General features: G+C 41.9%; 2 protein-coding genes across 13 annotated transcripts in view; one reads left to right on the top strand and one right to left on the bottom strand.

Annotated features, from left to right (window-relative positions):
* Positions 1 to 15,125, bottom strand: part of tmtc3 (transmembrane O-mannosyltransferase targeting cadherins 3) — a 38,265-nt gene extending 23,140 nt beyond the window's left edge. Inside the window, exons 1-2 of one of the 4 annotated variants that reach the window (XM_077517227.1) lie at positions 14,271 to 15,125; positions 4,040 to 4,152 (exon numbers count right to left, since the gene is read on the bottom strand). The gene's annotated coding sequence lies outside the window, so the exon portion shown is untranslated. Of the gene's footprint in view, positions 1 to 595; positions 733 to 4,039; positions 9,775 to 9,884; positions 10,184 to 14,270 lie in introns of those variants that run through there. The other 3 variants (XM_077517226.1, XM_077517228.1, XM_077517230.1) reach the window with 3 other exon arrangements.
* cep290 (centrosomal protein 290) lies at positions 134 to 24,629 on the top strand. Of its 9 annotated transcripts, none has more exons than XM_077517215.1 (52): positions 134 to 297; positions 606 to 733; positions 2,911 to 2,988; positions 3,095 to 3,152; positions 3,230 to 3,276; positions 4,075 to 4,224; positions 4,743 to 4,796; positions 4,963 to 4,983; positions 5,961 to 6,107; positions 6,186 to 6,368; positions 6,435 to 6,524; positions 6,889 to 7,011; positions 7,103 to 7,226; positions 8,061 to 8,224; positions 8,387 to 8,549; positions 8,627 to 8,727; positions 8,785 to 8,851; positions 9,232 to 9,320; positions 9,420 to 9,495; positions 9,571 to 9,692; positions 9,849 to 10,001; positions 10,746 to 10,901; positions 10,983 to 11,098; positions 11,204 to 11,306; positions 11,543 to 11,773; positions 12,596 to 12,769; positions 12,886 to 13,188; positions 13,584 to 13,735; positions 13,824 to 13,935; positions 14,301 to 14,756; positions 14,911 to 15,075; positions 15,153 to 15,257; positions 16,105 to 16,239; positions 16,316 to 16,570; positions 16,632 to 16,739; positions 17,266 to 17,465; positions 18,014 to 18,227; positions 18,290 to 18,427; positions 18,503 to 18,715; positions 18,797 to 18,913; positions 19,001 to 19,143; positions 19,628 to 19,783; positions 20,422 to 20,536; positions 21,465 to 21,593; positions 21,672 to 21,755; positions 21,836 to 21,994; positions 22,072 to 22,191; positions 22,421 to 22,590; positions 22,686 to 22,827; positions 23,373 to 23,431; positions 23,906 to 23,991; positions 24,066 to 24,629. In XM_077517215.1, exons 2-52 carry the CDS (start codon positions 623 to 625, stop codon positions 24,290 to 24,292), a joined length of 7,164 nt encoding a protein of 2,387 aa, XP_077373341.1. In that variant the 5' UTR covers positions 134 to 297; positions 606 to 622; the 3' UTR covers positions 24,293 to 24,629. The 9 variants fall into 9 exon arrangements, with proteins under 9 accessions (XP_077373341.1, XP_077373340.1, XP_077373347.1 ...); XM_077517214.1 differs by having other exon boundaries at positions 16,632 to 16,760; XM_077517221.1 differs by having other exon boundaries at positions 16,632 to 16,760; positions 23,906 to 23,972; positions 24,066 to 24,224.
* Positions 24,630 to 24,923: the final 294 nt, after the last annotated feature.

Genomic DNA, 24,923 nt, shown 5'->3' with positions numbered 1-24,923 from the left:
TTGAAATTGGTGAGAAAATCTGAGTTAAATGCATTAAAGTATGTGTTTTAAATAGTAAGAATACTGTATATACGCAGAAATAAAATCTCAACCGTGGCAACACTTCCTACACTCCGACGCATTACGTGGCGGTATAGAGCATCGGACTTATTGCGAACGCCAGTGACGAAGAAGATATTCAACAACATAAATAAAACGATGCCGCGTTGTATTTTAAAAGTAAATGAAGTATGGATTTTTATTAATTTTTTTAAATACTGACGCGATAACAGGAACTTTGTAAACGACAACGGAGAGGTAATTTTTTGTCTTTCGCGAATAACGTGTGCAAATTGAGTCATTATTTGGCAGTTTGAGAAGAATAAACAATCGTTTATACTGAAAAGTACACTATATATACAATACAGTTGTTTTAGCTTCACAAAACAGAGGAGTTCAGTTTTTTGTCGGTTTAATGACATGGTTTTGATTAACTTATTTCCAACGCCCCAGGTGATATGCGGCTAATATAGCTATTTTTAGGAGTCCGAGTCAACATTTTGCGATAATGTCAGCCTAGTTTTTTTAATGTTATGTTTTTGTGTGTGCTTGCTACCGGCCATCAGCTGTGTGTGGCGTCGCCATGGCAGGGACTGTTGCTCTCGAGTGGGATGAGATGAGGAGGATCGAGCCGCAGAGCCTCCACGAATGTGACAGAGATGAATTGGACGATCTGGTCACGCGACTCACATCGGTAACTATCAGACACGAAAGGACACAAATAGGTTTCGACGCTATTTCAACTCCAAGTGCTTTCGATTCCGTGTATACATTTATTTTCCTGGCATCCTTCCATAACGCATCTCTTCTCCATCCGTCTAAGTTTTTGTTTTTGTGTCCTTTCTTCCTGCTTTTCTGTCTTCCCTCCCTTTTTTCGTGACATCTTTTTTTCTTCCCTGATCTCCTCCTCTCAGCATTTCTACATACAGTCCGAAGTAAACTTTTCTGCCTTTCATCCCCTGTTCCCACCTTCCAACTTTGATCTATTTCATGCCTTTTATTACCCATAAACCGGCTTCTTGCCAGGCATTTCCTCTGACAATAAAGTGTCTAAACAGCAAATAGGCTATACATGATGAAAATTCATCTAAAATCTAAATTTAAAAAGTGTGCACTCACTTTTTTTCCCACCATATATGTGGTACATAATAGAAATAATATTATGTACCGCATATACAGCATTTCTGAAATATGTTACTGAAACTACTGCTCTTGATGTTATTCCACTCTGGCTATCAGTTATTTCACATGACGAACGCCATGCTCACAAAATGTCTACTGCACCTTTAAATTACATGGACATGACAGGAACAGTCCATGTTCCCACAGTGTGCGAATGCTAAATGTGTCTTTGAAGGTGCTTAGTACAAGAGTAGTGCGCATCAAAGGATTGATGACGTTTAAGATGCTGTTTCAGCCCAACCTCACAGAGAGACCTGGTAAAAAATAAAAATAATAAAATTATTCTAATAATAATAATAATAATAATAATAATAATAATCACATCATGCAAATATCACCTACTTTGGAAAACAAAGGTTAATATTTTTGCTTATTTTCTGATCTTATGAAGCAAACTTGTAACCATTGACCAGTAGTCTTAATTTATGTGTGTGCATTTTCTGCACTGTCTATTCGAAATAATTAAATACTGTCCTGTCTTTGAATATAGGGACGGAAATTAAAAAAAAAAATTTTAAGAATGAAATAAACATTTTGAATTGAAACCAGATTAATTGATTAATCCACTAAGTAATTGGTATATTTTATTATTAATGTCCATCCAACCATTTTCTTAACCGTTCACTCTTCACAAGGGTCGGGGGCGGGGACGGGGGCCACTGGAGCCTATCCCAGCCGGCTTTGGGCAGTAGGCGGGGTAAACCCTGAACTGGTTGCCAGCCAATCGCAGGGCACACAGAGATTAACAACCGCTCACACTCACAAGCACACTTAGGGGCAATTCGGAACACCCAATTAACCTGCCAAGCATGTCTTTGGAATGTGGGAGGAGACCGGAGTACCCGGAGAAGACCCACGCGGGCACGGGGAGAACATCCAAACTCCACCCAAGGAAGGCCGAAAGCCTGGACTCGATTTTGCGTCCTCAGTACTGGGAGGCGGATGTGCTAACCAGTCAGCTACCGTGCCACCGCAAATTTTACATTGGAACAAAATTCCTGTGTTTGCTTGGTAGTTCTACTATTCTTTGAATGACATCTATATGTGATGCATCGGCTCTTGAGAAGTGTGATATAAAGGCACGGAAAGCATTCTTGTGTGTGGACATGAGGTTTCTGTTCCACAAGCATCTGTGTTTGTTTTTTTCTAAGTTGTAGTAATTCCAGAAAGCGGACATAAATATTTCACTGAAACTCGCTGCAGCAGTGAAGATGAAAATGATGCGAAAAAAGCTGAATTTGTTTTTATCCAAGATGGGTGCTTGTTTGTTCGTGCACGCAGCGAAGCCACACACCATCAAACACACTGAAAAACCAACACTTAATAATGAGCAGACAATAAAGAAGTGTGGGGCAAAAAAAAAAAGTCGTAAATACTCTTTAATTTCCACTTCAGGGAAAAGTCATTATTCAAGCAATTTATCATTTAACAATTCTGTGGCCAAAATCCTTGAATGAGCTTTTCTTCATTGTCATCTAAATATTCATTCTCTTTTTCTCACACGCTTTTTATGATCTATTCTCCCGCTGTGAGACACGACAACAAAACAAACTGATGACAGTCTGAAAATGCATCAATCAAAATGTTTTGCTGTTAACTGTTTTGTTAGGCCACATTTTCAAATTCTCAACAGTCATAATTAGGGATGGCCGTACTGTTCGTATGAGGTGTGTATGTTTTGTGTAACAGGCAGACAAGTTTGGGGTGGAGCGTCAAGCTCAACAAGATATCGTCCACATACTGCGAGTGTTTCAGGCCCTGCTCAAGGTCTTTTTCGACTCTCATTCTGTACCATCAACAAGTACTTCATTTTGTGAAATAAGCAACATTATTCGTGCCTCGTTTCAAATGCAACGTTGTCCTCCTGCATCAGATGAAACATCAGGAAGCATCTCTTGCTGAGCAGTTAATAGAACAACAAGAGAAAAATGGTCGGTATGGTCCTTATAATTGTCTGAATATAAAACACTACTTCCACTGATTTTTGACAATGACATCTGCTGTATAGAAAATAGACTTCAAGCAAAGATGTTGAGACTGGAGGAAGACCTCAAGGTAAGGACTAGTGTATTACAAGTTTAAAAATCTGACTCATATCATATTAAAGGACTTGAAGAGCTTGTTCCAGATTTGTCATTTATTTGATCAAAATGTCCGTCAGTAGTTTTAGAGTTGATTATGGGGTATATGCCACGGAAGAGGCGGGACGTGATTTTGCACATCAGTTTATTTCCCGTCCGGGTTGCGAACGCGCAACCCAGGGGCACAAAGTCGGAAGGACAAGTATTTCTGACGCAGCCCACATGTCGCAAACCGAACTGGAAACAAACTGTTGTGCAAAAAACAGTCCCGCCTCTTCCGTGGCATATACACCATTAAATTGATTATTGAAAAATTTTATACATTAAAATGTACTATTTTACAAAAAAAAAAAATTTTTCTCCAGTTACTGTTTATTCACCGCTGATTATTGATTATTTAATTTGGTACTGTTTAATGATTGAGCAAAACCAACTAAACACCGATTTAAAAAAAACAAAACAAGAGAGGGAATGATGCTATACTCACCATTGTTTTGGAGACAGAGCTAATTATTATTGGGTACTGATTAATGCGAAGAGGTACATTGTGATTGGCTGAGCACCATAAGAGGATTACTGCTAATTCCGAACATAGCGGCAGCCATGCTCGTTTGGATTACAACTTCCTTCTTTTGCACACAGTCCAACTACAGAATCTGTTTGCACTGCAAAGAAGAATGGGATCTTGGGCTGATCCATGTCTACATATATCTACCTAAGTTAAGCGTTCCTATTACCTCAATTGTAGAGCCTTCTTTGTGTCTGGTTTCAGTACGCCAAGAGTGCTGATGGTGGCAGCGGGACAGACAACCGCTTCTTGAGGAATGAAATCCGTCAGCTGGAGACACAACTGGAACAGAAGGAAAAGGAGGTGACCCACTTGAAGAGGGAGATGGGAGGAAGCAAGAAGACCATCGAGGAGGTAGTACCATCACATCAGAATCACTATTATGTTCTGTCGACCAGTAGCTACTTCACACGTTTGGTTGCTTAGATGTTTGCTAATACGGCATGACAGCAACAGCTGCTTTCAAGTGACATGAGAAAGATCAAGAGAAAGTTGTCATACCAGTAATATTTTCACAAGATATATTCATATTAATAATATAAAAACAACCAAGATGCAAGTTGGTTTGTGGTAGATTTACGTAATATAAGGTATAATTTTACAATAGTAATATTAATAGATTATTAGTGCAGAGTGAAACACATATTAGTGACAGTGGTAAGGTAAATATAAGAATGAATTATAGTACAGTGGTTCTTGAGATACAGGCTGAATTTGTTCCTAAACACACTTGTAACTTAAAACACTTGTACTTGAAATATTTTTTTTCCAGTTGAAGAGAATGGAAATTCTATTAATTTGTTCCATCACTCCCACCAAAATAAAATTACATTTTTGTGTTGATGTTTGTTGTGTGTGGTTTCCTCTTGTAGTTGGTCTTGCGAGCAGAAGCGGCTGAGGACGAGGTGAAGACGTTGAAAAAAGAAGTAGGTAGACGCCAAGCAAATGCCGAAGGCTCCCTTCCCCCCTTTCTTTCCCTGTAACCTTCATCTTCTCTGTCCAAACGCAGTCTTGCTCAACTGTCTTACATGTGTCATCCACATTTTTTTCTCCTATCTTTTCCACTGTTCTTTCTGATCCTCCTTGCCAAAGATAAAAAAGCTCAAGAAGAAGGTAAGGCTCGTAAGGTAGTCCCATGAAATTAGATTTGCAGGCCCAAATCCCATTGCCAAAAAACAAACAAAAAAAAACAAACAAGTTTGGTAGTAAATATTTATAAGCATTGGCTTACTTAAAGCCATTTTGGATCCAGGCAGACTTCAAAGACAAACATCGTCTTGGTCCGAGCCTGAAATATTTTGCAAATTCTGCCACAAAAGCGAATAAGCCCATGAAATTGTCTCAGGAGACCATGGTAGAAGACACCCAGTACGACCTTCAAAAGTCAACGACTACTTGGTTCCACCCCACTTGGAATATTTTGAACACAAGTTCGAAGAAGCCATGCCTCAAGACAGACAGAAAGGAAGCCTGCCATTTGGGGCCAAAGAAGCCATTTAAGTAGTCAATTCCAGGGATCTGTCACAGACATACAACTTTAAGGCTTGGTAACACCTCCTAGAATGTTTTGAAACCTGAGCCCTGAAGCTAGTTTCACATAACATAAACATTGATCGGCATGCCTATCACAAGTACACAAAGTCTGAAGAAGCCCTGTATTAACGATACAGGAAGTCTATCATTATCCTTTATTTTGAAAACCAGAAAAAAAAAGAACTTAAATAAAGAATTTAAATTGTAGGTTTAATTTATTGTCTGGTATTTAACCCATATGATGGAGAGGGAATTTTCTATATTGTGATAGTAGTAGATGTAGAACCCTTTTCTTAGTATAGAAGTGTAAATTTGGTAGGCAATTCTGATTATTATGGATGTTAAATGTCATTTTGTTTGGTTAATGTATGAAAAAAACATTTTGAAACATTCTTAGAAATCAGAAGTGAATACATTAATTTTACATGCAAGACAATTTCAAAAAAATACAAGCATATGTAACCAAAGTCTTCTTAACTCTATGCCAAAGGTCTTTAATAAGCTTTGAATTATTGTATAAGTAAAAAGTATCTAAAAGTAAACGTATGCTGGATCAGAACACGCAGCTCCAGCGGGATGTGGACTTTTATCAAGGAGAGTTGGAGCGAAAGGAGTCAGATGCATCCAAAGAGGAGAATGCTGAAACTCAGAGGAAGCTCAACTCAGCCAACCGCCAGCTTTCCCAGTGCCTGGATGACTTGCAGGTACCCCACTTTGCTCCTCTGTATCCATCTGTATCCATCTCTACATGAATGACCAGATCTGTGTTGAATTTTATTTAGCAAGCAGAGGACGAGAACTCACGGCTGAAGGAAGACAACCTCCACATGCAGAAATGCGTGATGGAGTCAGCCAAAGAGATGGAAAAGATGAGTGATGAGTACAACCAGATCAAGATGGCTGTCCATCAGTGCGACTCCTTGACAGACCAGCTTAGAAAAGACAGAGATCTCGCTGAGCTGCAGGTAAACCTCCTCGAATAAAAGCATTTGTGCCAATGTTTTCATGTTGCTGACGTGCTTCATATGCAGGTCAGAGAGCTGACGCAAAAGATTAACTACATGACAGAAGAGGACGACCCCATTATTGCAGCAGTGGACGCTAAAGTGGAACAATGGAAGGTTGGCGCATAAACGTATTAGCATACCAAGTTAGTTTCACCCAGCAACAAAAACACCGATAGTAATTTCACCAAAAACAAAGCGCAAGAAGCCAAGCCATGCCCGAAAACACACAGAAAATCTTCCATTTCGATTTGACGCTTTAGGGTCACATTTGAGAATTTCCACAACTCCCGAAAAGGCGAAAATGTCCTTGACATTTTTTTTTTCTGATTCGGTACACTCTCCTGGCACAGATGAAATTGTTGTTCTCGTGTCAAAAACAAGATGTTTACTTGCCCGACTGGTTTCAAGTGTCTTAATCCTTGTTGGTAGGCAGATGGCAACATTGAGGAAGTGCTCATGACTTGACGTTCATTCACAGAAAGTGCTCTCTGAGAAGGACGAGGAGATTTCAGTTTACCAGCAGATGATTCGTGACCTGCAGCACAAGTTGCGCGTGGCCCAGTTGGATTTGGACAGAAGCAACATTATAGCCTTGCAGCAGGTCTGCGCTACTCTGCTTTACTTTGATATCTTCTCCTAAGCATGTTACTGATACTGATGAAGACATTTGTTGGTGAACGAATGTTTTTCAGGCCGTGGAGGAGCGAGATGATCAGATAAAGAACTTGAGAGAGCAAGTGGAGCAGTTTACGGGCGAAATGGAGAAACAGACACTGCTCATGGAGGGTCTGAAGGTGCCCAAAAAGGAAGGTGGAGGTGAGTTGCTCCAGGTTCTTAACACAACCAAACACAGCGGTGATAAAAAGTTGTCGTATAAAGTGGATTTTGTCCTGTAAGAAGAGCCACAGTCTGCTAAGACAGTGTTTTACCACAGACACATGACACATCATTTAAAGAGTGTACACACAAAAGTCTGTAGTGTTACACTTGTGATGTTATTTGCTTCCAAGTACCACAGTTCCAATGTTTTTGTGTCCCCAAGTCACATAGTTCTGAGATCTTTTTTTTTTTTTATACTTTGTTTTTGTGTTCCAAGCAAACCACTTCAATAACAAGCAGAATAATTGCAATGTGCTCCAATCTGCAATTTGTGTGTTGTTTGGTCAAAAAAAAAACACGAAAACAAAACATTGTTCTTGTATATTGTTGGGAGCAGACAACACATTGGGCGATATGTCATCAACACAAAAACATCATAAATGGCAACAAAATAATAATAGGGAAAAAAAACCACATTCAAAATGCATCACCGGCTGATAGCAAAAAGCACTGGAATTGAGCCGCTTCGGCGCTCCATGAAATTTGAATTGTGGCACTTAGCAGCAAAAAAAAATGCTGGGAATACGAAAACTCATACCGGTAACCGTTTTCAATAGTGAAACTAATAAAAAAAAAAAAAAATGAATAATTAGCTAACCTTACCATTGATTTAGCGTATACAGGAAGATGCCTTTTTGGGCTGACAAGGACACTATACAAAGCAAAAATGCAGTAACATAAGATACATAATAATACAATAAGTAGGCTGATTTGAGTTTTGTGAATGTATTATGGCGTAAAACCCCCATTGGTGTGTGTTTGATATATAAGCACTGCTGCAGCAGAGAAAGATGGAGGAGCTCACATCCAAGCTGGACGCTGCCGAGATGAGCGCAGCAGAAGCGGCAGAGGCTTTGAAACAAGTCGAAGCTCACGCTGAGGAAAAAGACCAAGAGCTCATCGAGGCCTCGAAGCGCCTGAGGGAGTACGAGCGCGTAAGTGGATGACAACGCACAAAAGCAGTTCATGTACTGCCATTGGACAGCAATGGCATTACATGAACCTGTGTGTCCAATCACTTCCCGACTTCTGCGAAAAGCTCCAGACACAAGATGTTGTTGATGTCTCATAATGAAGGCTCTATTTCTGTACTCCAGGGCACGTACGGCCTGGAAGAAGCCGTTAGCGAGATCAAGGAGTGTAAAAGTCAAATCCGGAGGAGAGATTTGGAGTTAGAATCCGTGACCAAAGACATTAACCAAGCGTACATGACAATCAACCAGCTCACAGAGGAAAATGAGGACTTCCGGGAAAGACTCGGTGATATTTTTCCCCATTACGAAAACAACAGTAACACAACTTTCCTTTGGCTGAATCTTGTTTGTTTCCTTTCAAAGGCTATGAACCCAAACAGGAAGTAGACCTGGGTGAGTTCAGACGAGCCAGAGACCTTAAACAACGGCAATACAAAGCTGAAAATCAAATACTCGCCAAAGAGGTAACACCATCCAAAGTCTCAATATTTTTTTCCTGTTTAAACTGAATTCCTGTTCAGATTGAACGTCTTGAAGAGGAACGACTGGAGATGAAGAAACAAGTCAGACTCCTGGCCAAACAGAGAGGTGACTTAATCACTAGTCACTCAAAAGATACATGACACAACATCCACTCAGATAAATAAATGTTTCCCTTTCATAAACGTCTCAGTTCAATCAACACTATTGTTCACACACAAACATATACTGGTGAACCCATTTGAACTCTATTGCAAACCAAAACGGCAGCAGCTATCTAGGCAAGTAAACGTACACTTCAACAACTCCCCTCAAATAAAACAATGCACTGATGCGGCCATTTTGATTCCAAAGCAGCCAGTTTTGGGTCATTTCTAGGCATCCTCCAGAAAGGAACTGATCCATGGAATTTTGATCTGATTAGTACCAATGTTTTAGTGCTTTGTATAATTTTGTGTTTAGCCTCGACTCAAATTTGTGTTTTCAAGGGCTGCCACCATCCATCTTGGTGGAGGACGATGTCTCACACAGCACACGGAGCCCAACAACTTGCACAGATGAAGAGCTCCGAGCCAAGGTCAGCTCCTGAAGGACCAAGGCGGCATATTTTCTGGAGGAAAATTGAATTCCTGTCCAAGTTCTAAATCAAAATAATTTATGAACATTGTGTCTGCAGAATGAACACCTGGAAGGAGAAGTCAAAATGCATAAGAGACAGATGGAGCGCCACAAAACTGAGTTTCAACTCAAGTGTAAGCAATCAATCCAATCATAAAACATCCTCCGTTAGGCCATTACATTTCACGATTTTCTATGTCTTCTCAAAGTGGAGCAGCTTTCCAAGGAGAAAGAAGATGTGGAGGCTGCACTCAAGGACGTCCTACAGGCTTTGAAGGCCAAGGACACCAGTCCGTCTGACGCCGACTCTGGTATTTCCGGTCTAGTGGATGTGAGTACCGTAATCTCCCTGACCATCTTTTAATCCTGAGACTCAACCCGTTCATGTCTTGTGTCGTCTGTTCCCATGGCGGCTGTCAGACAAACAGATTTCCAGTTTGCGCAACAGCATTTTCATTTTCCTGCATCCTTTTGGTTCTAATTACAGGTAAAGAATGTCATGGGAAAGCCTCTGACTTCAGACCTCAAGTCTCAAATCCACGAGCTGGTGGGCAGAAACGAGGAGCTGCGCCGGGAACTGAAGTCCACCCGCGAGGAAGCGACTGGCAGCGTCGCTCAACTCGCAGCCGCAAAAGAGAAGGTGCACGTCAACTATCTGTCTAGCATGTATGCTTTTGATTGAGGCTTAGATTTAAAATTGTACCTCAATAAATGTTTGAAAACAAACAGTCCTGAAAGATTAAAGGGATACTTGATTCATTGAACAATTTTCAGCAGTGAAAAGTGAATATTTTGTCCAGAAGGAATTTGATAGTGTCATTATTTTTCATGTACAATGAATACCTTTAAAAAGTATTTTTCTACTTGTTGTCGACTGATGATGACATCACCTGTGCTGAGAAAGCAGGTAACGACCAATCATGGCTCACCTGTTTTCGGGGTTTGGTCAGTAAACTGGGCCATGATTGGTCGTTACCTACTTCCTCAGCACAGGTGATGTCATCATCAGTCAACAGCAAGTAGAAAAATAACTTTTTAAAGGTATTAATTGTACATGAAAAATAATGGTTACCACATTAGACAAAATATTAACTTTTTACTGCTGAAAATGGCTCAATGAGTAAAGTATCCCTTTAAACGCAAATGTAGTGGACTTAAAAGTTAAATAGACTCAACTGTACTTAACAAATGTGTTTGTTAATGCAGGAGCCCATAAGTTTACCAAAAGTGGCTGCTGTTTAAAAAAAAAAAAAAAAAGTAGACTTTTGGCCAAATTCCAGGCATGGTTCCTCCTAGAGACATATTCATTTGTCCAATTCTAATATGTTGTCTTTCAATTGTGTGGCGCTACTTATCCTGTGTGTGGCTCTGTTTGTGGTGTCAGATGAGTCATCTGGAGGACAAGCTGGAGCACCTCAAGAAGTCGGGCGGTGGCATCGGTGGCGGCCTCTTCCAGCCACTGACCCTCCCTGAGGGCCTGGAGACCAGAAGCATGGAGGTCATCAACTCTTTGAACGAGTATGTCGTTCGGCTGCTTCAGGTCTGTGGTACCCTGAATTCATAATTAGATGGATATAAAGCATGAGTTCATTTTTTATTTTATTTTTTTCATGTTAACTAGGAAGTCCAGAACCAGGAGAACACACGGGACAAGCTATTGGCAACACTGGAGGAATACAAAGAAAAGTTTGCCACTATTAGCCACCAGCAAGGTCTTCTGTATGAGGAATATATCAGGTTTGGAGACTTGAGTGTTCCTTATTGGATTCTTGTGTATATGAAGGATGTTTTATGTCGTTGAATGCTGACCTTTGTGGAAATTTGTATGCAATTTTTGTGCAGTGAGAAGTCGCAATGGGAGAAGGAGAAAGAAGCCTTGACAAGCACAAGAACCAAACTTGAGGAGAAACAACAGTTGGACTCCGTACAACTCCAGCAATTCAGTGTAAGTAGGATGAACGTTCATGCAGAGACCGCAGAACTGCCACATCAGAGCTAAACCTGTAGACCCGGCATTTTTCCACCTTTGACTTTCTTGCATAACCCAGCGAATGGGGTTAAAATGTCTGCTGCTGTTTAACTTCATACCTTTGGCCTGGCATTGCAGCATTTCTACTTGTTATGCTACAGAATTTGTGTCGGTGGTGTTAAAAATCCGTTTTGCTTCACTCCGCCTACTAGGACCTATTGGTAACCCTTGAGAAGGACCCAGACGAAGTCAAACGGCATCTGAGTGAGGCACTGCGCAAGCTGACTGTGTCCAAAGTAAACGAGAAGAAGCTGACTCGACGCTGCACCACCCTGATGGAGCAGGAGCAGCACCTGCGCAAGGAAAATGGCCGACTGAGGAACGCCGATGTTCAAATGCAGACTGCTGTCACAGAGAGGATAGGCTGCCTGCTCAGATACAAGGCAAGTAGTCATCGCATTCTGAGCATACGAGTTGAGAGGCTAAAATGAATTTTTGACAATTTAAAGTTCAATGACGACTCTATCCGATGATTTGATTGTTAAAATAATAATTTAATAATCAATTTGTTTTTGATTATACTATTTTGACACCTCTAGTTGGGAATCACTGCTTTTAAGGTATCGACCCTGTAGTTTGTGAACAGACTCAAAAGAAGAGCAGCAAGTTCCACGATTCATCTGGGATGTATTACACTGCAAGCTTTTTTCCCCCCACCTTTAGTAGGCCTGTGTGTGAGCCAGGTGAATTTCTCCAGCCACTGCAGTTCAAAAACTGCTGGCTCTGTGTTTTGGGGAAAATCTGGACTAATGTTAACTTTGCGTTCGTATAATGATCCTCTTTTACTTGGCCTCCATGTCCTGTCCTGAAACCTTGCCTTCATTCCATTTCACTTCTTTCAAACCTGACAAACGAGCTCATCAGTAACATGAATTTAAACTTCCTGACTGCTTATAATCAATTTTCTTATTTTACAACTTTTTTTTCCCCTAAAGAATCAGGCATGCTTGGTTGCAGAAGAAGCAATATTTACCAGTTCCAAAAAAAATCATTCGACACATGCAGGCAGAAAATCTGATGGTTTGTGTTGCATTTTTTCAACACCCAAATGTTTTTAATACAGCACCCTTGTTGGTGTAATACTGCAATTGCAGTTAAGAATATTACGAGCTGTAGATGGCTCCAAATGTTGGTGGATTTTATATGTATTGTAGGACAAACTTCCTTTTTCAGTAGCATTTTTTTTTTTTTTTTGCGTGAAAAAGGAAACCGCAGCATACAGGATGGCGGCTCTGCAGAAGGCCTTGGACGACAGCGTGCCAGCGTCAGACCTGGAGAAGGCCAACAGGCAGTACACGGAGCTCACCGTCAAATACAGAGACGTGCTACAGAGAGACGGACTGCTCGTCAAGAGGACCACAAATTTAGAAGATTTGGAGGTGCGCAAATACTCCATGGTGGAGCCTCAAAGGTTCAATTGGCCTCTTAGAACAGGGATCTGTGGCACCACTAGTTGAACACAAGCTCCCCTTGATTATCGTTATTGTCCCTTCAGAGTGAGAATGCATCTCTACGAGGACACATGGCCGCCATCAACAAGGAGCTGGAGATCACCAAGGAAAAGCTGCACATGCTGGAGCATGCATGGGAAAACGCAAGGATGGAAACGGGCGAGGGCGATGTGGAGAACGGCTCCGGTGAGGGGGCATCAGCCGCCCGGTGGATGGCCACGTTGGAGATGAAGGAGCTGAATGAACGTCAAAGGGCGGAACACGCCACCGCCATGTATGAACGGCTGAAGAACTCGCTCAGCAAGGTGGAGGAGCGCAACAGTGAGCTGGAGGCCAAGTTTGCTGAGGTAAGGTGGGAAGTAGGATAAGTTCTGTAGATATACAGCTCTGGGGGGGAAAATTACTAGACCACAGCAAATCATCTGTTTCTCTGATTTTGCCATTAGTTTTAATTTCCTACACAACGGGCAACATAACTCCTACATTCCAAACACAAACAACCTTATTTAGATAATTCAGTGCCATATATGACTCATGACTATACACAGGTGCATTTATAGTGTTTTACAGTGAGTCAATTAAATAAAAACCTATGAAACCTTATCCATACACAAGCCATAATCACTGCAAATTCGCAATATACAGAGAAATGAGTGGCAATGTAGAACACTTATTTCACGCTTGCCAGCCATCATAAAGGCATCATCATCTCGGGCTCAGGTGTTTTTGTTTCCCTCCTAAGCTGACCAAAATGAACGTGGAGGCACAACACCTGGAGCGAGAGCTGAGGGACGAGCTTGCTGACTGCATCACAAAAGCAGCCAGCGACGCTGACCGGGCGAGGATCGGACAGCTCGAGGCCATCGAGGCACAACTGCGCTCCGAGCTTTCAAAGTACAGTGTGCAAAAACAGTAATACTAATATGTTTTTTTTAAGTTAGTATTATTATGACAATCTTGTCAATGGGTTTTTAATCATCAGGCTTCGGGAGGTTTCCGACATTGCCATGAAACAAGCGTCAGCGTTCCAGGCCAGACAACATTCCAAAGACAAGGAGGTGGAATCGCTGAAGAGGCAAATCTTAGACTACCAGGTACGTGCGATAATTACCTACCAACTGCTAACATTTTATCATGTAATACATATTCTCTAGAAAAGGTACCCGAATACAGGGCAATATGTCAAATCCCTGTCAATCTGCCTCATCTTAGTATGTGTTAACACACTAACTGCTAGCATGTGTGCATTTAATCAGCATAGATTACAAATTGTCTAATAGAACTAATACCTAAATACCGGCATATATGCAGAATCCTTGTTCTCTGCAAATAGATCGTTCCCCTTTGCTTATATAAAAAACAAAAACAAATGATGTTCCCAACAAGTTTTTTTTTTCATTTTTTGTCTAATATGAGGTCCAAAACGTACCTTGTCCAATCCCTCATTTCTTGCCATCAGTCTCAATCGGACGAGAAGGCCCTGGTGGCCAAGCTCCACCAACACATTGTGGCTCTGCAGCTCAGCGAGTCAGATGCCTTGGCTAAGCTATCCGCTTCCACCGGCCACATCCGCCAGTTGGAGGCACTCTTGCGGCGCGCCGAGCAGCGTCTGGACGCCGGCGAGCAGGCACTGTTCCTGGCCCGGCAGGAGGCCAGCAGCCGGTGCCGGCGCCTGCGGCAGACGGTGCAGTCACTGCGGCGGCAGTTTGCTGGCGCGCTGCCACTGCAACAGCAGGAGAAGTTTTCATCCACCCTAGTAGGCCTCCAGGAGGAGAGGGCAAAGGCGTGCCATGAGAGGAGGGCGGCTGAGGAGGAGCGCAGGAGGGCGGAGGGTCGGGCGGAGGAGCTGGAGTTGAGGCTTCGAGGCCTGGAGGAGCTCTGCACCACGTTGAAAGATGCCAAAGGGGCCCAGAAGGTTAGTTGTCCAATGTGAAAGCTTACATCCACTGCATAAAATTGACACAAGGAAATCAAATCAAGATGCTAAACTAACACAGCATCACACTGCATGTTTTTTGAAAACCGTTCTGTATTGTTTGCATCCTACTGATCACATATCTCTAAAACAGGTACGCGAGTGGCACAAGAGAATGGAAGAGGCCCATCTGCAGGAGCTGAGGAAAAGCAGGGAGGTGACGATGCAGAAGGAGGAGATCCGGTACCTGAAGAACCTGCTGGATGAGCAGGAGAGAAACATCCACTCACTCGGCGAGGAGATTGTGCAGCAAAATATGGTGAGCGGGAGAGTGAAAGTAAAAAGTTTTTCACCTTTACCGGTAGTCACTTTCAAACCTCATTTTCTTTGGTCAAGATTCAAGAAGAGCGCCAGCTTGCGTGGGACCAGCGAGAGTTGGAGTTGGAGCGTCAGCTGGACCAGCACGAAAACCACCAGGAGTTACAGGGAAGCACTGAAAAGGTTCGTTTTGAAGCATTTTGCGATGGAATTTTCATCCAATGACATCAAGATAGTGAATCAAAAGATTTTTCTTTTTTTTTGTGGCTTCAAAGACTTCAAAGCTGACATGCACTGCTTACACATACATCATTCATGGGTGAAAAGTTAGTTAGCTTGTTTACACAAGCAGTCAGTGTTGATAACTTAGACCTTTTGTCACTGTATTTATTAGGGACTTTCCCGATCCTTCGAGGAAGTGTTGAAAAAAAAAACGCACACACACACAAACACAGTAACTGTAATTCCAGCTAAGAAACAAACATTTGCTGAATCATTTTCACATAGTGCCACATTTATTGTTGCAAAAGCAGTGATTTATCCACTTTTGGAAACTTTGGAAACAAGGTATGCACTTCTAAGCCAAAAATGTCTTGCCAAGGTTGCCTTGCCCCGCATGTACAACTCTACGAGACAAGACCGTGAGCAATGGTGAAACAGACATATGGTGTGTCACTATGATTTAACACATTTTAAGCAAAATCGTTCTACAATTTGACATTGTTAAACAGTTAAAATCATGTTTAGGTTTTCCAAGAGGAAGCAATCCTTTTCTTATTAAATGTCTATCTATTATTTCTCTGGTCATTTATGCAAGTTCATTTTGGGGAACATGTTCAAAACTTGTTTGGTAGCAGGAGAAATAAACCAAATTCCAGAAAGGGAGAGAAATCTACATTTATTTAAATATGTTGGTGTTATTTTCTATGAGCGAAAAAATGGTGAAAACCATTAAAGGTAAACCAAAAAGGTGTTATTTTAAGGCCTTATCTCCCAGCCTTAGAATGAGCTAAGATTCTGTGATTTGTAGGTAGAAGATTCCCCCAGCTACCTCCCAGACACAAATCTACCTCTCACTCAGCAACTCGAATTTGCCATGAGAAAAATCAGCGAGCAAGTTGATGCCATCTCGAACATGCAGGCCGCTGGCACACGTTTAGATGAGGTATCATTTTCTTCTATTATATATCACTTTTCTCAATTGCGCAACGGATGACAAGAATCCTTTCGGTCAAATGCAGAAACTGAAGGAGAAGGAAGCAGCCTTAAGAAAGTCCGAACAGAACGTGGCATCCAGGGACAAAGTCATCAATGAGCTGCGTCTCCGCCTCCCGAGCGTTGTCACCAGTGGCGGGCATCTATTGGCGGACACTTCTGAGCGTGACGGAGAAGCACTCAAGATGGCGCACAAGACCATCAAAGATCTCCAAGGGCGACTGGACAAGAAAGATGGTGTGCTCAAGAAGTACCAGAACCAGCTGACACAAGCTGTAAAGGTACGAGGATACAAACTTGCTGCGGTTCAGTTCTTCTAACCAACCTAGCTGCTCATCTCAGGATCAAGAGGAGCTGATCAAAAGGCACGACGAGGAGCTGAGGACGCTTTATCAGAAGCTGGATTCCAACGATGACTCCACCCTGGACCGCCTCAAACAGCAGGCAGCGGTACTGATACCCATGAATACGGTGAACGCTCACTATTAGCTAAAAAGGTTAGGCTAAATTAACTTATATACTCCAGACTCCAATATACTCAAAACTATGATCCCCAAATACATTTAATATTATCTAAAAATTCACAAATTGTTAGTTTTAACTGTAGGCCTGACTGATTAAATAAATCAGCCGATATTAGCTTTTTAATTAATTTTTTAACTCAATAAAACAATACAAAGATGACATTTAAACACCTTGTTTTTTCTTTGTTGTAAAGTTGTACAAATGCTAAAAATACTGTATTGTAAAACAGTCAAATATTCTGCTTGTAATTCATATCTATTTTTGTATGCGTTAAACAAAAATTAATTCAATGACCAATCAGTTATCAGAATTTTATTCTGAGAAATAAAGTCATCATAAAAATAAAAATCCGTATCGGGCAAATCCTTGATTGTATTAATAAAATAGATCATACCCTCACTGGTTAATACTACTACTTCAAATGTTCCTCATGTCCATCCTGCCTGCCCAGGAGATGATGAAAAAGCCCAGCATCGTAGTGCCTACCTCCAAACACTTGGACCGCATTGCTGAGTTGGAGCAGACTGTGGTCGAGCAGGACATGACGCTCATATCAGTCAACAATAAGCTGAAGATGGCCGCCATGGAGTTGGAGGAATTGAAGATGGCCGTGGATACGCAAGCCAAGAAACACGGCGACGACATGACCAGGTTATGAAGGTTTCCTGAACTAAGGGACCATTTCTGTTGGGTGATACGAGCCATTTTTTTTTTCTGCTTCTGGTCCCACACAAGTTGGCCTGTCATAAATTAGTTTAATCAGTTGTATAGTAATAGTAATACAACTATTTAAACATTTTTTTTTTAATGCACACACACACACACACACATATATATATATATATATATATATATATATATATATATATATATATATATACATACACACATATATATATATATATACATACACACATATATATATATATATATATATATATATATATATATATATATATATATAGCCTTTTTTTGCCTTGTCTTCAAATGACTTGACCCATCTGTCCCTTAAAATCCAATTGTGGACCTTGAAAACAATATTTTCCAGTGTCTGAGTTAAACCCTCAAAAGCAGACTTTATGCCATGTATCTCATTTTAAAAAGGTGCTGAATATGTTCAAAACTAATACGATGTAAAAGTCACACCAATGGTGACAAAAATACAAATTTACCTTGCTAACATTGTGGACTTTGCACAGGCTGAAGGAGTCTCATGTTGTAGAGGTGGAAGATCTGGCCTTGGAGACCAAAGACCAGAGGAGAGAAATAACAGAGCTGAAGAAGGAGATTGACTCCCTCCAGAACGAGCTGGAGAGTCAAAAGGAGGCCAACCTTCTGTCCCCAAGCAACACCATGAAGAACTTAGTGGAACGCCTAAGGCTTCAGCTCGTCCACAAGGAGAAGCAGATCAAGGTAGTAATGTTTTTTGATTACTTTGGATCAGAAGCTTGCTCTCATAATGATTGTTTCCTCAGGCTCTCAGCAAAGTTCTCTTAGAACTGCGGACTCAGATGACGTCTGCTGCAGAACAACAAGTCTTGGCCAATGCCGCACAGACCGAGGAGAGGCTCAATGTACAGAAGTTAGTCGACAAGCACACCAAAGAACTGAAGGTGGGCTCCACATATCAAGTGTCTATTGCTGATCGTGAATTGTTGATCATACTACTTCATACTCTCTTTACGAAGGCTCATGTGCAAGAGCTCAGCAATGACCTACAAATGGCAAAGGAGTCAGCCAAGAAAAACGAGAACAGCCTCAGAAAGGAAGTGGACAATCTGAACCAAGAGCTCCAGAAGAGCCAGAACCATCAGAGGACCCTTCAAGCGAAGAAGGTGGCTGGAGAACAGGAAATCCAGGAGCTCCAGAAGCAAGTCAAGAGGCTCAGCAGCTGCATTCAGGTTGAGAAGAAAAAGGGAAAAAAAACTAGGTTGGAAACACCTTTGCATTGTTGTTCCATCCAGAAATATTTGTCAATTTAGAATCAACCTGTGCCCGACGTGAAAGGGCCAACCGTTGAGAGTCTGCAGAAGAAGATCAGGAAGTTGGAGTCAGACTTGGAGAAGAGTGCTGAAATCCAGAGAGTCAGTCAGGGAAAGGTTGGTAAAACCTTCAACTGTTATATGTACTTGTATAATGTTTAATTTGCACCTTGATAAAAGCTATTTTGCATGCATATTCAACAGAGCAAAGAGGAAATACTGTTGTGGGAGGAGGGTAAGAAGTGGCAGTCCAAGCTTGAGAAGGTGAAAAATGCGTTGAAGGACAAGGAACAAGAAAATGACTCTCTGTCCAAACAGCTCAGCGCCATAAAAGACCTCTACAGCAGGTCGGTGTCAACAATAACAAAAATTGCACGTGCCACGAGATGCTAAGGACTGAACGAGTTATCTTTTTGTTTGGTCGAAATTGCGATTCCAAACAACACGATCACCAAAGCTTCGAGTTTTTTGCAATGCTCCTGACTGACCCAGAATCTGTTGTACTATCAACTCTAATTTCATACATAAACGCCATGTCCCTCTCTCCCGCCAAACTTACCGATGAGAAATGTCATGCTACTCGTGATGGGAAACACTCATCAATCAACTCTAAGCTGCGGCTGCTCGCGAACTGGGGGAATACTTCAGTACCGCACGGAAGCACAAGCTATAAGCTGTGCTTGTTAGCTGGCGCGGCTAAACATCATCCCGCAGTGCAGATCCTCTCCTCTACAACAACTGGCAATAGGAATAAGGAACCTTCCAGTTCTAGGAAGTGGCAATAGCCACTGATGACCATTATTTCCGTTGTTTTTTACGGCACTGATGCAGACTAGAACGAGAGAGGAACGTGCTGCAGAGAAAAACTAAAGCTCGAGGAGTGACGGCAGACCAGGTGGCAGGAGCGAGACGAGACGAGCTTGACAAGGACCTCGAGGAGCTGATGAAAAAGAACGCAGAGCTGGAGACTCAGCTGATCGCCATAAAGTATGTTTTCCTGCCTATGCGCATGATGACACCCAGCTGTACCTCACCCACCAATCCCTCGTCCACTCTACCGCCCACCACCCTTAAATAATTTTAGCTCCGAAATAAAAATCCGGTTCACCCAAAACTTCCTTAAACACTAACAAAACTGACGGTCTCCTCATTGGCACCCCAAGTCGACTCTTATCCAAAACTGACAGCTTTTCCCTCACCATCGACAATGCCTCCATTCCCCCCCCCCAAGAATCTGGCTGTCACGATTTTCATCTGATTCCACATTATCCTGCCAGTCCCACGTCAATAACATTACCCACCTACATAACATCAACCGCTTTCACCCCGCCAGGAGTCCGGTTGGCTGGTTAGTCTGCATGTTAGTATTGGGGTGTGAGCTGTGGCCTGCTATCATTTTGTATTTGTCAGTTTGACTGTTCATCCCGTTTAATAACGTCTGAAAGTCCATCAATGACTGTTACACCTGTGTCCCACATGCAAAGGCATTGCACTTGCAACTGCTCCATCTATTTCCCACTTTACTGAGTTTGCAAAGTTCGCTGATAACACAATTTTTGAATCGCAACACAAAGTCAGTACCAGTGTACTGACCTATGGCGTTTGTACTTTGGGTTAAATTCTAGGCAGCAACAGGCTCTAATGCGTGACGCTGCAGTGGAAGATCTGACTCGGAGGAACCACCATCTGAAGGAAAGACTGCGAGCCACAGAGAACCATAAAATTCCCTTAGGACCGCCTGTGAGTATTACTGTGGAAATACATGCCAGATTTTTAAATATTTTTACATGGGACTTCATCATACACATCCTCATCTGTTTATGATATAGCACTGCTATCTTTCCTTGTCTTGATCTGTTTTCTTTCTTGACTGCTGTCAGTCGGATTCGTACCATGCAAAGGGGAAAAACTTGCAGGCTTTCAAAGGTATGACTTTTGATGTTGACAACCGGTCATGCGAGGTGATTCCAGAGCACCATGCAGTTGAACCACGGTGCTGCTCCATGAGCCCCGAAGTCAACATGAAAACCCCTGAAAAAACTGAGTGTGAAACCGATGCTGAAGAAAATACTACTGACCTTGAGGCAGCCAAAAAGCAGACAGCAGAACAAAACGACGTAGAGGATGCAGCAGAGAAGACTGAAGCAAATGGAAGTAAAGGGAATTCTGAGGGCATACCAGATGGTTCAGAAATTGCAGAGCCAGGAGCTGAAGGACGTGAATCAATGTCCTCTCCACAAGGAGGTGAAACGAAAAATGTGAATAAAGATGACTTGGCTAGTCGAGAAAGTGATAAAGATGAAGGGGAACGAGGTGCAGAAAAGCCTGAGGGGACAGACCAAGATGACGTGTCTACAAGGGAGGTAACGGCACATGGTCTATATATGACCGAATATGAGATAGCAAGCCAAAACTTCGACAGCGCTATCAGGAAACAAATGGATGATGCTATGCGCAAGTCAGAAAGCAGGTCGCAAATACATCCCAAGGTACTTCAGGCTGTAGTCCTCCAGCGCTAGTTTTGTAGTATTCCTACTAGCAGAACTTAAGACTGTGAGTGTTCCCCTTTTGTGCTTTACTTTTCCATAGTGCTGTGTAGGTAAAAGTTCCACACGCAGCTGTCTAAATTTTAGTCTTGGCAATGCTTCTCATCGTTGCTTTACTCTAGGCATCAGAGAAAGATGCAGAAACACCAGGAGAGATGGACCTCAAGAAGGAAAACCTCAAACTGGCTTCAGAGAATCTGGAGCTACGTCTCCAACTGGCACAGGCCAACATCGATCTGCCAAGGCTGAAGGTACGCACCACTTTCTGCATGGTTGTGAGAAGTGCCTCATCACAATTTGTCTGTTTAACCTAGATTTTGTTTTCCTAGAGCAAAGTTGCAGACCAAGAGGAGATGTTCAGCGTCTTGAAAAAGGAACGTGCCGATTTGCAGAAGAGGCTAGCCAATACCAAGGTATGATTCTGCAGAAATTCACAGACTTGTCAACCTTTTTATAAAACCAGACAATAATTGTTTTATGGGATCCTCGACAGGCTGGCTGCAGTGGCAAAACTGTACCTGAACTTGAGAAAACCATTCACTTGATGAAAAATGTGGTGGAGAGGTTACAAAAGGAAAATGAGGCACTAAAGAAAACCGCTACAATAAAGAGTCAGGACAAGACTTTGGAGCAAGAACACAAAAAGCTACAGGTTGTCGTCCACACGACACACGTTTTTGTTTTTTGTTTTTTCCCCCCAGGCTCGACCAGTCATATTTTGTCTTCTAGGCCGAATACGACAAAGTGAAGAGTGAACATGAAGCAGAGATTCGCAAATTGGAATGTAAATGCAGAGGCCTGGAGAAGATAGTGATGGAGAATGAACGTCTGCGAAAGCAACTCAAAAGGGTAAGAATGAAGAACAGCATGCGGTTGATGAATACATACAGTGCACTCCCACTAGCCGTGGTCGACTGTTGACCCTAACCTCAGCTATTTAATAATGAAGTCAATTCTTCGTGATTTAAGCTACCATGGTTCGCAAGTGCCTTGTAGATCCCATATCGATGACCCATGCCATGAACTAAGTAGCAGAACATCAGTTAAAGCTTTCATGATGTCAAATGGCGAACATCAGGAAATGGAGGCCACAGAGAAGCTGAGTGTGTCCAAGACCACCATAGAGCTGGGCTGCGAGAAGCTGGAGGTCGAGCTGGAGGAAACCAAGCAAAGACTCCGGGATGCACTGTCAAGACCCGCCATGGAAGTCACTGACGGCAAGACCGCCAAGGTGTCTGTGGTGACTCGGTAAGAAGGCTGGCTTTCACCGTCAGAAATTGTTACCAACTGTTTGTCTCATCATTCTTTCTTTAAATGTAATTTCCCCCCTCTCGTTTTCGCAGAATGTTCGAGAACAAGATGAAGGAGCTGGAGAAGGAACTCTCGATGAAAACCTCCAGCCTGGCTGAACTTAAACGCAAGTTGAAAGAGGCAAACCTACGTGAAGAGGCGGCGCAAAACCGCATCCGGCGACTTGAAGATCATGTAAAGTTCTGCTGCTTAGTACTTATTGTGTCTTTATCCCCCACTCCAACACGAGCAATGAGTCAGTCTTCATCTTCTGCTTATTGCTTTGTAGTAGTAGTCACTTTGGTTAGCACATCCATGGCATAAGAGCTTGGTGGGTTTGGCACTGTTACAGTAAATCCCTGTGCTGGATTAAATGGTCTACATTTGACAACTGAATACTCAGACAGATCTCAGCCAAACTGGGGACAGAACTAAATACAGACTCCACCGACTTTTAATTGTATTTTGTTTTGAATGGATAGATGGGCCAGTTCAATGAAACTGCACAAACAATAGCACTTCCTTTCATGTTACACATCATACCGTGGTAGGTTGCACTCAAGTTTGTGACGTGCATTGGAAGGCAGTAGTAGTCAGCTTGCATTTGTCTTTAGCCTAGCAGTATACAAACCCCACCACCAACCCGGACACCTGCGTCCCATAATTATTCATTTTACACTGCACAAAAAGCTAGGAAAACCGTGGGACCACTAAATCCTTTTTGTTGTGTCTTTCCAAAGGTTGACAAATTAGTTCCCAGTCATCCGCATATAGAAGCAGACGTCTCCAAGCAAATGAGGTATGATTAAGTTTCTATCCATCCCTCTACTGTAATAGACACCATGTCACAATTTGTTGCTACTGCGTCATACGCTTAAAAAAAATATATATATATTAAAAAAAAAAAATAATGAAGAAAAACACCACCAAAAAATATATATAATTCACCTCCAGGCCACACCCTTTACAGAACAATAGTTGAACTTTACAAAACTAGCTTATTTAATTAAATTTTGATTGTATAAACACATTTAAAAAAATGGCTAGAACAGATTCATGGCATTTCAAACCATTTCAGTGGGGAATTGAACTATGTTTTTATATGAATAAATTGAGATACAAGCTTGGTCATGGAACAAATTAAACTCATAGGTCAAGGTACCACTGTATTATTTCATATTATACTAAAATATGTCAGGCAGTAAGAATTACAGATATGTGGGTCCAAACACATTTTAGGAATATTGTTTTACTTAATAATATTTGTCCACAGTGATTTGAGGAAAGAGAACGTACAGCTAAAAAAAAGACTGAATGATTGCATCGAGCAGCACGGCGAGGTATCCAAACACGACACAGGTGACATTCCCACACATGCTACATTCCACACTTTTACACTAAAAGCTAAATTCTCTCGTCTCGTACTTGACAAGATAACAGGAAGCTGAAAGGTCTCCTTAAGTCGTCGGAGGTGGAGAAAAGCAAACTGGAATCCCAAGTCCAACAGCTGAAGGACGAATTGGGCAAGTTGGACACCGCCTTTTTTGACGAGATTGAGGACTTGAAGTACAACTATAATGTGGAAGTGAAGAAGAATGTAATGCTGGAGGCGCAGCTGAGGAAAGTGTCTGATCGCGCCTCAAGAGCTACCCTCAGTTGAGATTAAAATTGGTTATGCGACTTTTAATAAGTAACTTAATGTCTTAGATTTTCCTTTTGAGTTAATAAACCTTGCAGTGCCTTTGAGCATTTTATTGTCTATTGGACAGTGAGATTTTTAACAACGGCGTTTGAAGTCTTACAAATGTTACCTGTAGGGTTTGAAGTCTTACAAATGTTACTGTACTTTCATAAGGGCAGCTTCAAATGTAATAGATCTTATTTAACATATTGTATTGTATTTTTATTTTCAATGGTTTACATCTGTACAGTTGTCAAGTACTTTAGTGTTTGTATTTACTAATAAATTACGCCAAGCCATTGGAGCATTTATTCAATTTCCTGGTATGTTTTGTCTTCTTCACTAGTCAGACACTTAACTGTGTTAATAGGCCAATTACATGGAACTATCTTCAGCTTACATGATGTCGGGTCGTAGGCTCAGATCCCTCTCACCAGCCACTTCATCTAGTTCAGGGTAGTCTGAGACTTTCCCAGACCAGCCGCGATGCCAGAGCAACACTATCTGCCCTATTAGTGCCATTATAAAATTATACTCGTTAACATCTAGCACTTAGTAGTTGTACTAGTAGCACAGCGTAACAGGCTAACAGCTCGTGCCATTTGAACAT

Source organism: Festucalex cinctus, chromosome 3 (genome assembly GCF_051991245.1).
Source record: "Festucalex cinctus isolate MCC-2025b chromosome 3, RoL_Fcin_1.0, whole genome shotgun sequence".
Lineage (NCBI taxonomy): Eukaryota > Metazoa > Chordata > Actinopteri > Syngnathiformes > Syngnathidae > Festucalex > Festucalex cinctus.
The sequence above is the reverse complement of the archived record's forward strand: the minus strand, read 5'-3'. Positions and strand labels throughout refer to the sequence as shown.

Coding starts and splice junctions, on each gene's coding strand:
- cep290 (XM_077517214.1), top strand. CDS start 623: ATGGCAGGGACTGTTGCTCTCGAGTGGGATGAGATGAGGAGGATCGAG. Junction 7,227..8,060: donor GCCCAAAAAGGAAGGTGGAG/GTGAGTTGCTCC, acceptor TTGATATATAAG/CACTGCTGCAGCAGAGAAAG. Junction 16,571..16,631: donor AGCTGACACAAGCTGTAAAG/GTACGAGGATAC, acceptor TGCTCATCTCAG/GATCAAGAGGAGCTGATCAA.